Source organism: Morus notabilis, unplaced genomic scaffold (genome assembly GCF_000414095.1).
Source record: "Morus notabilis unplaced genomic scaffold, ASM41409v2 Scaffold355, whole genome shotgun sequence".
NCBI lineage: Eukaryota > Viridiplantae > Streptophyta > Magnoliopsida > Rosales > Moraceae > Morus > Morus notabilis.
Window position 1 is genome coordinate 46127 of NW_010360877.1, and position 12497 is coordinate 58623.

At 35.6% G+C, this 12497-nt stretch overlaps 2 protein-coding genes across 2 annotated transcripts; one reads left to right on the forward strand and one right to left on the reverse strand.

The window, feature by feature from the left end:
* Positions 1 to 1116: 1116 nt before the first annotated feature.
* Positions 1117 to 5584, forward strand: LOC21400549. Its single transcript, XM_024165191.1, has 5 exons — positions 1117 to 3434; positions 3549 to 4192; positions 4447 to 4656; positions 4739 to 4962; positions 5042 to 5584. The coding sequence occupies exons 1-5, from the start codon at positions 1151 to 1153 to the stop codon at positions 5082 to 5084; spliced, it is 3405 nt and encodes a 1134-aa protein (XP_024020959.1). The 5' UTR covers positions 1117 to 1150; the 3' UTR covers positions 5085 to 5584.
* Positions 5585 to 6387: 803 nt separating this feature from the next.
* Positions 6388 to 9083, reverse strand: LOC21400550 (phosphatidylinositol 4-kinase gamma 4). The gene is made up of 2 exons (XM_010097450.2): positions 7343 to 9083; positions 6388 to 6996 (listed from the first exon to the last, which is right to left on the reverse strand). Exons 1-2 carry the CDS (start codon positions 8702 to 8704, stop codon positions 6610 to 6612), a joined length of 1749 nt encoding a protein of 582 aa, XP_010095752.1. The 5' UTR covers positions 8705 to 9083; the 3' UTR covers positions 6388 to 6609.
* Between the last annotated feature and the right edge of the window lie 3414 nt (positions 9084 to 12497).

Consider the following 12497-nt stretch of genomic DNA (forward strand, 5'->3'; position numbering starts at 1 on the left):
ACCCATTAATACAATCCCTCACCCATTAAAGCGAGACAAGCCCACCTGATTTCTACACCCGCCCAGACAGATTATAGACCATGGAATTGCGATTTTACCTCTCTTCTTGGGTTTAACGAGTTGCTCGAGCTTCTCGCCGATGCTGGTGAGGATGTGGCGGAGTTCGGCGACGGAGACGAATCCGTGGCGTCCTTGTCGAGGACCTTGAAGGCGTCGCGGAGCTGGCAATCGAACGGCTCCGGCTTCATGTGCTTGGCGCTCCGGCGCGATCCGGTCGTCGCCGTCGACGACCCATCCTCCCTCACCGACTTCGCCCTCTCCCTCCTCCGCTCCTCCGCCGCTGCCGCCGACGACCCATAACCGAGGAAGAAGAGATTGACAACGAAGAAAATGAAAACGAGAAAATGAAAACGAATCTCAATCGTTTTCAGAAAAAATGAGTTTTTGGAAAAAATCCAAAAACGTTTTTGTTTTTGATTTTGGTACGGATTACTCCCAAACACGTTTTTATCCTCCGTTTTCATTTTTTCTTCTCAAAAAATGTGAAAAATGAAAACAAAAATAGAAACAAACCGGCCCGCTATATTTTAAAATGACGATAAAGGAAAAATATAAAACGACAACTTCGACGAGTCTTCTTTACAATTTGGGCCATTAGAAGAAAGTTGTATTGGACATGACTAATAAGAATTCAATTTCAACAATTAGAAGATCCTTCACGATGAATCTTTTGAAGAGGTTGTGGTGGAATCCTTCACTGACAAAAAGTCGTCGGTACAGCCGATATTTTTCTTACCGAACCATTTTTGATTAAGTACGAAATAAAAGAGTATTTATTAACAAGAAAAATAAAACCTATATGGACATTACTTAATCATCTAATGTCCGCAATGTTTTATAATGAATTCAAAAATTACGAAGCAGTGGAGTGTCAATTTCCTAATTTATCCTTAAAAAAAAATCATTAGTTTCCTAATAACATTAAAACGACAAACAACGTAAAGCTTCACTGTAAAACGACAGAAACACATGAAAACGACTGGAACAATTGAAACAACGGGACGAGAACAAAAAAAAAAAAGCGACCTTCTCCGGCATAAAATCTCTGCAAAATCTCCAGCTACCTGTCACTTTCTCCGTGCTTCCATCCATGGAGGTTTTCAAATCTTCAGCACCAACCAACCTCACAATTCGCCTGTCAACTTCGCCTTTCACTTTCGAATTCCCAACCAAAGCTTCAACAAAGAGAATCCATATCAAATTCACCACACCCAGCTTCATATTCTACAAGAATCCGTCTTTTCCAATCCACTTTCCCTTATCCAATACCAGAAGAAAATTTCTAGTTTTCTCCCAGTTCGGCAGAACAACGAACCGCCGAAACTCGCTGAGAAAGAAGCTCATTGAAGACCAACAACAGGTGCGTCGAATTGCCTCTCCTCTAAACCCCGCGGGTTCTGATATTCAAAACCCAAACCCTAATTTTGGCGATACGGAGAGATTCGTAGAGAGAATTAATCATGAAAGTGTGGAAAAAGGGTATGATTCTAGTGATAAAGAACCAAAGTCGAAATCTTTTGGTGAATCTGTTTTGTTTAACAAATTGGAGAATTGGGCTCTGCAGTATAAGAAAGATACCGAGTATTGGGGAATTGGGTCAAAACCAATTTTCATAGTTTTTCTGGACTCTGATAGTAATGTCAAAAGGGTTTCTGTTGATGAAAATGAAGTATTGAGGAGAAGTGGAGTGGAGAAAGAAAGCTCAAAAGAGGTGAATTTGAAAGCTTTGCACGCTAAAACTTTAGCTAGAGAGATGGAGAGTGGGAAAAAAGATGTTATTCCAAGGAATAGTTCGGTGGCTAAGTTTGTTGTTGTTCAAGGTGAGGAGTCTAGTTTTTTTAAGGCAATTCAGAGTTTTGCCCATAGTCCTAAGATGGTAAATGAGCTCCCTAGAGTTGGGATGATGTTGTTTTACGGTTTCATTGCGGTGTGGGCATTGAAAAAGTTGTTTGGTTTCCGGGGTAAAGAGGAGATAGAGTCAGTAAAGGAAATGAGGAGGGAGATAAAATCGAGAAAGGTGGAAGAGATGTTGGACAAAGGTAGTGTGGAAGTTGTTCAGAAACCTTTGGAATTGCCCATGTTGTCCGGAGAAAAGCCGAGGATAGATAAGGAAGAACTTATGAGGAATATCGCGAGAGCAAAATCGCTGGATGGGAATGTGGCTTTACTTGGTTCTTCAATTGCCCCTGATGCTAAATCTGTGGAGTTTGATGTCAAAATTCAGGAAATCAGAAAAATGGCCAGGGAAGCCCGGGAAAGTGAAGATGTGAAAAATGACTTTGTTAAAATGAATGGCGTCGAAAATGAGGTTATGAGTGAGGAAGGTTACAAGGGAACCGAGAAGGGTAATGACTATAAAGAAGAGGAAACAAGGCGTTTGACTAACCCTCTAAATGGAGATACTCAACAAAGTAGCATTGATCGTAATGCATTTCTACTTGATGAAGTTTTTGGTGGGAATGGGCGTTCATCTTCACGTGTAGAAAGTTCAGATCTTAGGCAAAGCACTAGAAAGGATCTAAAAGAGAATGAGGGTGTTGAACATTTAGCAGATGATGGTACTTCTGAGGAACCAAGTGATTCTAGAGGAAGTTCCGCCCAAGCAAAACCACGGATCATAAGATCAGTGAAAGAAGCTAGGAAGTATCTTTCTAAAAAGCGTTACAAGCAAGAAGGGGAAGAAGAACCCCAGTTTAAAGCTGTTTCCGAAAGTAAAACCCTTTTAAATCTACAAATTGATAAACAATATGATAGGGATGCGAATCAGGAGTTGGGGATGGAAGAAAAAGTGGTCACATCTGCCATTTCAGATGGGACATTAGATTCTTCACCTTTAACAGATGCTTCCAAAGATTCTGCTGTGGAAAATAAGGAATTCGTTGGAATCAAGAATGGGAACACTGATGTTTGTAAGCAAGGAGAGGATGATGTTCCAGAGCAGCAAGGATCATTGGATCATGAAGGTAATGGCGTAAATTCAGAGGTAGGGCCATCCTTAGAAGAGGAAACCTGGAACGAGAGCAATTACAATGAACATATTGTGAAGGAAATTGGAGTTGGCTTTAGAGACAATTACATGGTTGCAAGAGAAAAGAAGAACCAACAATCAAATACGAATTCCTCCATGACGCAACTGGAGTCCATTGGAGATGTCAATGAACTTGAATGGATGGAAGACGATAAGCTTGCTGAGATTGTTTTTCGAGTTCGAGAAAATGAGTTGGCTGGGTGGGATCCGTTTTATATGATGGATGCCGAAGACAAACATTCATTTTTCAAGGGTCTTGAAAAGAAAGTTGATAGAGAGAACGAAAAGCTGTCAACACTGCATGAATGGCTCCACTCAAATATAGAAAATCTAGACTACGGAGCAGGTAACTGGTAGTTTATGTTATTCCTTAAGTCTTTCCCGCTTGAATAGCACATGAATGTCTATATATTTTCAAAAGTATACATCCTTACAATTCTTTTGTCTTTTTCTTCCCTAGATGGTATCAGTTTGTATGATCCACCGGAAAAAATAATACCACGCTGGAAAGGGCCCCCTCTGGAAAAAATTCCAGAGTTCTTAAATAACTTCCTAGAACAGAGAAAGGCAATTTTTGCTGAAAACACTGAGATTTTAAATAATGTGAAGAAGGGTGAGCAGGACTTCCTTCAGAAATCAGCGGAATCCCCATTAGATAAAAATTATGCCAGATCTCCGGCAGTTAATGATCCAAAGAAGAAACTTCAGAGGGGTCAACAAAGTTCCAAGACAATCATAGAAGGCAGTGATGGTTCTGTAAAAGCTGGAAAAAAATCAGGGAAGGAGGTTTGGCAACACACCAAAAAGTGGTCGCGAGGTTTTCTGGAATCCTATAATGGAGAGACAGACCCAGAAGTTAAATTCATTATGAAAGACATGGGAAAGGATCTGGATCGGTGGATCACTGAGAAAGAAATTCAGGAAGCCGCTGATTTGATGGATAAACTACCGGAGAGGAATAAAGAATTCATGCAAAAGAAACTCAAAAAGCTTAAAAGAGAGATGGAACTATTTGGACCGCAAGCAGTGATGAGCAAATATCGTGAATATGCTGACGAGAAGGAAGAAGATTACCTGTGGTGGTTAGATCTTCCATGTATACTGGTATGTAAGCAAGAGGTGTTTTCTTAGCATAGAAATGGAAACAAATAAGCTAACAGTGATATACCTCTTAGTTTCCTGACAAAGTGTTGATATTGGCAAAATTTTCAAAGCTGTGATTCCTTTATTTAAGATTTCGTGTTCATATAACATTTGTGGTTATGACGGTGATTTCAAGGTCAGTTAAAGAAATTTTTCTCACAAATCAACTAGCTATTACTTGATCACTTGTCGTCTTCTCTGTCTTTATTTTTCAGTGCATTGAGTTGTACACGGTTGAAGACGGGGAGCAAAGAATAGGATTCTATTCATTGGAGATGGCTACAGACCTTGAATTGGAACCGAAACCACAGCACGTGATTTCTTTCGAGGATGCCAATGACTGCAAAAATCTTTGTTATATTATCCAAGCTCAAATTGAAATGCTCGGGAATGGCCATGCCTTTGTTGTTGCCCGACCGCCTAAGGCAAGAGCCTAAATTTGTTTCCCCATATATTTCACAAGTTTATGGTATCCCTCATTTATAACTCTCTCTTAATCTTCGACAGGATGCTTTTCGGGAAGCGAAAGAGAACGGTTTTAGCGTCACCGTCATCAGGAAAGGAGAGCTTCAGCTTAATGTGGACCAAACATTGGATGAAGTGGAGGAACAGATCACAGAGATTGGGAGCAAAATGTACCATGATGTGATTATGCGAGACCGCTCTGTGGATATAAGTTCATTGACGAAGGGTGTTTTCGGTTTCAAAAGCAGACCAACCCGAACTAAGAGGTAATTTCTTATTTACTGTTATCATCAAAGAGTCGATCTTAGAGGAGACAAAGATTAACTCATGGTTTTCCCTTTACAGAAAAACATCAAAGAAAATGCTGAAGAAGCGTAGAAAGAAATGAAGCTGATACATGCGCTTGGACAAGTAACAAGTTAAAGAGGTAACAACAAAAGCCGTTGGCCACGTAAGAAAAATCCTTGGCTAGAGGGCTTTTTGTTGCTTGCAGTTGCTACGACCGATTGGAGGATTCTCGCAAAGATAAAACATTGTGGACTTCTGAACTCTGACCAACCTGTTTGGATTGCTCAATTTTGCTTTTTTGTGTGAAGAAGATTGCTTCTTCACACGCTCATGGGTCAGCTCCCAACTCTGGTTTGTTCGAGAGTCAAGTAATGCTCTGCTTGTGGGTTATCTAATTAAGAGGCTGCTAGTCCTGCCCTTGGTCTATCAGGCAATTGGCCGACTGATTGAGCTGTGTCCTTGAGATCCACTGTGTCTGTGCAGTCGATGGGAGCTAAATCTTCCTTGTCTTCAAGTATATGAATTTTGTATGTATATTATCTGATGAGTTATGGACTCGTTTGGTTCGTTGTGATTCTGATTTATTAACGAGAACTTTATTTTTGATTTATTAACGGAAACTTTGTGATAAAACTATTGTGAGAAATTTTTAAATTTAAATTCTTTATGACAAGAAAATATTATAGCATAATTAAAATTATGAGTTTAAATGTATTTGTCAAATGAGCCCTCGTACATGATGTATTTACTAATTTATTGAAATATTAGAAAAAAAACTTTGGTTAATTTTCACACACTATAACCATTGTCGGACATGGGCTACTACAAGTCTATTGGTAATTAAGATATATTTTCTCATGCAAACTAGTAGAGTGTGCGTGTCTATATATATATATATATATATTGGTATGAATTGGAAAAGTAGATAGAAAAGTAAAACAAATATACTAGTCTTTTTTGAACTATTAGGACCTCATTTATTTCACCAATTCGAATTTTCAATTTTAATTTTACTACAGTTAAAAACTCTAATTAAAAGTTACATTTAATTTTTCTACTAAAGTGAAAAACTCTTATATAAAATCACATTCCAACTTGAATTCGTAAACTAAATGAGGCCTAAATTTTCACAGCATCTTAATACTTGAATAATCTTCAATCAGACATTTAAGAAGACTTGATAATAATAATAATCTTCAACATAAGAGCACCGGCGCTTGGTAACACATAAACGAGACAATTTTCTTCCCTGCAACTCTTGTTGTTAGATCACTACTAACACATGTTAATAGAAAATATATTATAGTGTGGCGAAATCCTCATCCAACATAATGATCCAACGAAAAACATATATATCATCCGCTGCAAATATAAACAAATGTTTTCAGATGTACCCTGGGAAATGAATCAATACCTACAGTTGATGAGGTCAATCAAAGACATTATAATAATAGCATGATAGCAAATGAAAAAAAGAAAACCGAAGAAAATTAAAATGCTTTTCCAGGTAGTATGGACAAAGGATCCTAAAAAGTCAGTCGCCAGACACAGATGTACACTAATGAAATGTACATTATAAACTTGCGTAAATTAACAATTCAAAGAGTAATTAGTGAGCACTGCCATCAAGAACGTGATTTAGCAACTTCATGAATCCGACGATCCATGATTTGGGACACAGTCTCGAGGAATGCGACTTCACTTGTTCCAGGGAGCACAGAATCCTGTGCTTCCTGGACAATCTCCTCCATGATGGATTCCTTCTTCAAGGTTTCTCTACACATTATGCTTCCGATTTCGAAGGGAGTTAGACCTTTCTCAACTCCCTTCTTCAAAAGCATGGTTGAGATGCGAAGCGTGCGGGCAAACTCAAGCGGCAACTCCCATCCGTGGAACTTCAGAAGTGCGATATCCTCTTCAGCATCAAGCAATTTTACATAATCAACAATCTCGTCGGAGTAGGGTTCACGAGCTTGTGGCCAATAGAGCCAGTCAAATGTGCATTCTTCAAACTGCAGGTACAAGGAGTACACAAAGGTTAAATCTGCTGGGAAGAATCCCCAACATGGCAATAATCACAAGAGCAACACAATGCAATAAAAAATTCGGGGTTTGAATTTGCAAAATATTCAATTAACAACCAAATTTGAAAATCACTCAACATGGAGAAGGATGTGAAACAATGGGTTTTATTGTTAAGATGGTTAGTTCATGAAAACTCTAATTTAGCCAAAGAAAAGTTTGAGCAATAAAAAGACCGAGTAATTTAACAGTGAATTGAACAAAGAAAACACTGGAAATATCATTACATGAGCTAAATTGCAGCCTATTCAACAAAGCATTAAAAGAGGTACTTACGCTTTCGGGCCAGCAGTAGCCATGATCAATTGGAATCAGCACAGTCTGCTCATCTTTTCCTTTGCTCAGCAATATATTCCCAGCATGCCTATCAGCATTGGCCAATCTTATATCCAGCACAGAGATTTTATGGACTTCCTTAACCGGGAAAGCCCCGGGGCCCATATCCTCACAACTTCCATTGTTCTCCATGAACTTCTGCAAAGAGCCAAGCTTGGCAGTTAAATCACCGGGATGGTTGAATCCTTTGTGAAGGCACTTGACCAAAAACGTGGGTGGGACACCAGCAAACCCCTCCTCATCACCAATGAACGCACGACGGCCACTCTTTGGATGATCCAGAAGGTAGGCTGCAACTTCCCTTAATGCTCCTTCTCCGACTCTTGTTCCCTTCTTCAACCCTTCCCCATCCAATGACACTGGAAGCCCTCTTGGATTGTTCACGGCCATGGGCTCTTCATCCATTGGCTTAAAAACAGAAATATACTTTTTCCCCGATGAATCCAGCATAAAATACGCTCCTCCTATACCCTCCAAAGACCTGACAGGATCGTTTCCTCCACTAAGTCCCTCGAGTGTGGCATCAACCATTTCTTGTATCGCCAAAGGCAACTTGATTTCGGGGTTAACAATAACAGGCTCCAAAGGTCCTCTTTCAGAAGGCTTTTGCAGCACAACCTTCCCGTCAACTTCACTGACACCATTTTGCATCTTATCACTTTCTCCATCATCTCCATAGCTCCCCTTATCAGATGCCACAATAGACAACTCAAAATTATTGTCAACAGGTCTAGCACGAACTTTTGCAGATTTTCTAACCAACAAATGCACAACTGCATCACTGTACTTACAGATATCGTCGATAAGTCTCTGATCCTCTAGTTTCTCTCCATTACACACAACTTCTTGCTCCTCAAGATCCACAAACTCCTTCCTCTTCTTCGCAATCTTTCGCTTCACATACCTAACATCCCTACCACGTTCCACATGGAAAGTAAACTCTTTCCCACAAGAAGTTCGGACCTTGATTACCTGAAGATCCGAGAGCCTTAAAACCAAATGCAAAACATTCCCCTCCGCGACCCCATAGTCGCGGAGCAGCGAATTACTCCGAGCCAGTTCCCGGCCTCCACAAACCAACTTCTGGTTCTTCACCACAAACCCTTTACAAGTTTGGATCCTAAGCTTCACTGACTCAATAGAATCGGACTCCAAAACGCTCATAGGAATCACAGATCCCCCAATAGAAAGATATATTAAAATGGATTCGTCCAACAACAAACCCGAAAGGGCATTGAAATTGGGGGAAATTACAGAATCATTGCAGATTGGAACAAGGGCAACAATACCAGCGGACGACATTTTTGCAAAATTACAGAAATCTCACAGCTTTGAAATCAATTTACAACTCCCAAAACTCAATCTTTCCAAATTATACGATAACGAAGTCATATTTGGATTGGAAAATGACCAGATGATCAAAAAAAAAGAAAGAAGAAAGAAACAAAGGGGATTCAGACAATCAATACAGCCAAAAGCCACAATCTAAACACACACACACACACAATTAAAAACTATACACAGAAACAAACTCAAACCCTAGAGATTCATATCCAGGAAACAAAGCCAATACACCAAATTTTTGGGGAAAAAGACCAAAAAAAATATGATAAAGAAAATGAACAATAAGACTCGAAATCGAAACTCTACCTCCACATTTTTTTTTTTGAAATCGAACACAAAAAAAAAAAAAAAAAAAAAAAAACTCGATCACAATTCACGAACAGAGACGATTCTTACCCATAAGGAAGAACCAGAGGAGAAAATTGAGAGAGGAAGCTGAGCTTGAGATTATTAGCAACAACACAGAGATTTCGCGTTTTTTTTTCCTCTTCTTCTCTGTGTTGCTCTTTTTTTTTTTCTTTTTTTTTTTGTGTTAAATTCGGGATGAATAGAGAGCAAAAAATAAAAATCAGAGAGAGAAAGTCTTAAAGGGAAGAAGATGTCGATGACTGAAAGTGACGCGTGTAGCCACCATAGACAATTTGTTAACGCGTTCGAGCTTTACGACTTTTGACCAATCACAAACACATTACGGTTTTGTTCATTTCACTTGAGTTTAAAATTTAAATTTTATTTTAGTTAAATTTTTTTAAAAATAATTATATTTAATTTTTTATTATAATAAAAAAATTTTATATAAAGATCTCATTTATTTTATTGATTTAAGTTTTTAATTTTAAATTTTTACAGTTAAAAGTTCTCAAAAAATGTCACATCTAACTTTTTTTGCTACGGTTAAAAGCTCTAAAAAAATATCACATCTCAGCTCAAATTCGCAAAACGAACGAGGCCAAAGTCACATCTCAACTCGAACAAGAGAACTAAACATACCCTACTTTCACTCTCTCTTCATGTTAATCTCACAAATAGTCTCTAAGGAAACATTTGGTTTATAGATTTAGAATCATGAATGATTCTGATTTTTAAAATTTAAATTTTTTATGAGAGAAAAACACTATAAAGAATCATGAACCAGGATTCAGAACTAGTGACGGATACATAAAACAAGCATCCCCTAAAATTTACTATCGATATTATTTCTGACTTTTAAAACGTCATACAGTTAGTCTCTGAGATTTTATTTTGTTTCATTTTCAGTCATTTTAGTCTAGTGTTAAATATTTGAGAGGATATGTAAAAATTATGGACTAAAATTAATATATATATATAATTTAAGGAAAAAAAAAATTCAAAAAATAAAATTTAATTTTCATAAATAGAATCAAAATCAACTATTTCTAATTTTGATCATTAATTTACATAGATTCAATTAAATTTTAACACCTAATTAATGAAAGAACTGAAATTGAAATAAAATAAAATTTTAAAGACTAAATGTGTGACGTTTAAAAAGTCAGAGACTAAAATGAGATTTAAGATAAACCGCATGGACTATTTATAGAATTAACCCTTATTATAACGAAAATTTTATTTATTAAGATTTTTTTTAGTAGAGAGATTAATTACTTAATTAAAGATCACATCAAATTAAAAAGTGTAAAGAACATGTTTTTTTATACATTCTAGCGAGTAAAAATGAGAACTTTTTAACTTGGGAAATTTTAAAAAATACTTTTAAAAATGAAGACTATTTATTTATACATCTTAATATTAGTTTATATATTTTTATTTTTTAGATTAGAATTAGTTAAGAATATAATTTTTTAAAATAGATACTTTAGAGAGTAGAATGTGTAATTTTCTTTTTTATAATTTATTTTGTAGGGCCTACCATTGAAACCTCTCACTTGTTTATTTGTGATTAGTTTAATAATTTTTAATTATGTTTGCTAATATGCTAATGCTATGAGCGGCTGACCAATTGTTTGTTCTCCAAGTAAGTTTAATAAACCGAATTAAATAGTCATGACTCACGATTGCGTCTCTCGTCCAACCACAATTTGCCATGTGTGATTTTAATTCAGTACGACAATATTTTAAAGCTTTTTTTTTTTTGATACGGTCGGAGGCACAGCTCAGTAGTCCACTATGTTGCATATTTGACGTGAACAAAGGGAGTATTAGTATTCTAGTCTATTTCTTATTATTAAAAAAATTTATATTCTATTCCTACGGTACATACTTTTCATGAAAAAGAAAGTACTCTATTTTTATTGATTATTAAAAACACGTAGATATTTATGGCTCAGATGAACTCAAATTATTTATTAAAAAAACAGAAACTTAGGACGGCAGATTTATTTGACACGTTTGATAACGTTTTTAAAATAATTTTATTTTTATTATAAAAATAAAAATAAAATTATTTTGAGAATTATTCTGTGATTAATTTTAAAATTATATTTAGTTATTTTTTTAAGAGATTATTTATAGTATAATAATAAAGTGAAATAGTTGTAATTATTAATTAATATATTATAATATTATTGATGAATATTAAAAATTAAAAACAAAAAGGTATACTAACTTTTAATTGTTTTTTAATTTATTCACAAAAATTATTTTTACTATTTTTAATTTTCGTTTTCGTTTTCAAAATATTTGCTAAAAAAATATAATTTGCAAACCATTTTCATTTTCCTGTTTTAAAATACGTGCAGAAAAGTTTTAAAAAATAATTTAAAACTAATTTTAAACACACCCATTAGGTCTTATTTGGTCCTATATTTGAACTTATAATTATAATTCTGTTACAATATTTTTCATATCATAAAGAATTTGAATTCAAAATTTTATTATCTCATAATTTCTCACTAATAAATTAAAATAACTGATTTAAACGCGTGAATCAAACGGACACTAAAATCAATTTACTATGAAGATAGAAAGATATATTAAATACCCTTTCGCGTCAGGAGTTTTTTCAAGGGCCGTGAATCAAATGAAAAATTACTAAATCACAATACAATAGTCTTTTACTTTCATTTATCTTTTTTAAATTGTGGGCATGAGAAATACATGAACTGAAACAATGACATTTTGATCAGAAGTAAATGACAACATTTAATTGGGATACATAAAAAGAACAAAATGATATCGTATTAATAAAAGAAAACATAACGAAACAGCAGAAGACCAAAAAGAAAGTTATGAAAATAAGCGTAAGAGCAGAGTTAATAAGTGAATTGACGGAGTCATATGATGAGTCATATCAAAATTAATAAAATAGCTCGATCGAACAATCCAAAATAATTGATGAAGATCCAACGGCTCATCTTGATTTAAGAGGTATTCCCGTTAGAACCTAGGCCTAAAATCGAAGGAATGACGGTAAAAGCCGGGACATTTTCCGTTTCTAGATACTCAAATTCTATTAAATTTGACTCTTGAGAGAACATATCCAAAGCTAATTGTAATTTATTTTAGAATTCAGAATCTGTGAGAGTATTTGGCTTTGAAAATTAAATCTTTTGTAGTTGATTTGGGGCTAGATCAAAAAATCACTCTAACAGTAACTTTAATTGTTTTGTGTTTAGGTCGATATTTAGTCAAAATTCACCAGTGACTGATGAAAGGTAAGAATTGAGCATAAGTTCAAAATCTAAAGATAAAAATAAGATAAACTCTATAGCTTAAGGCATATTTTTTATAACCTCAAAATGCAAAGGTATAAAAATGAAAAGAAAAAAAT

Bases quoted from the DNA above. Each gene is read 5' to 3' on its own strand.
- LOC21400549 (XM_024165191.1), top strand. From the start codon at position 1,151: ATGGAGGTTTTCAAATCTTCAGCACCAACCAACCTCACAATTCGCCTG. The intron at 4,193-4,446 runs GTATGTAAGCAA...TTTATTTTTCAG, and splicing joins TAGATCTTCCATGTATACTG to TGCATTGAGTTGTACACGGT. The intron at 4,963-5,041 runs GTAATTTCTTAT...TTCCCTTTACAG, and splicing joins AGACCAACCCGAACTAAGAG to AAAAACATCAAAGAAAATGC.
- LOC21400550 (XM_010097450.2), bottom strand. From the start codon at position 8,704: ATGTCGTCCGCTGGTATTGTTGCCCTTGTTCCAATCTGCAATGATTCT. The intron at 6,997-7,342 runs GTAAGTACCTCT...TTGTACCTGCAG, and splicing joins GCTACTGCTGGCCCGAAAGC to TTTGAAGAATGCACATTTGA.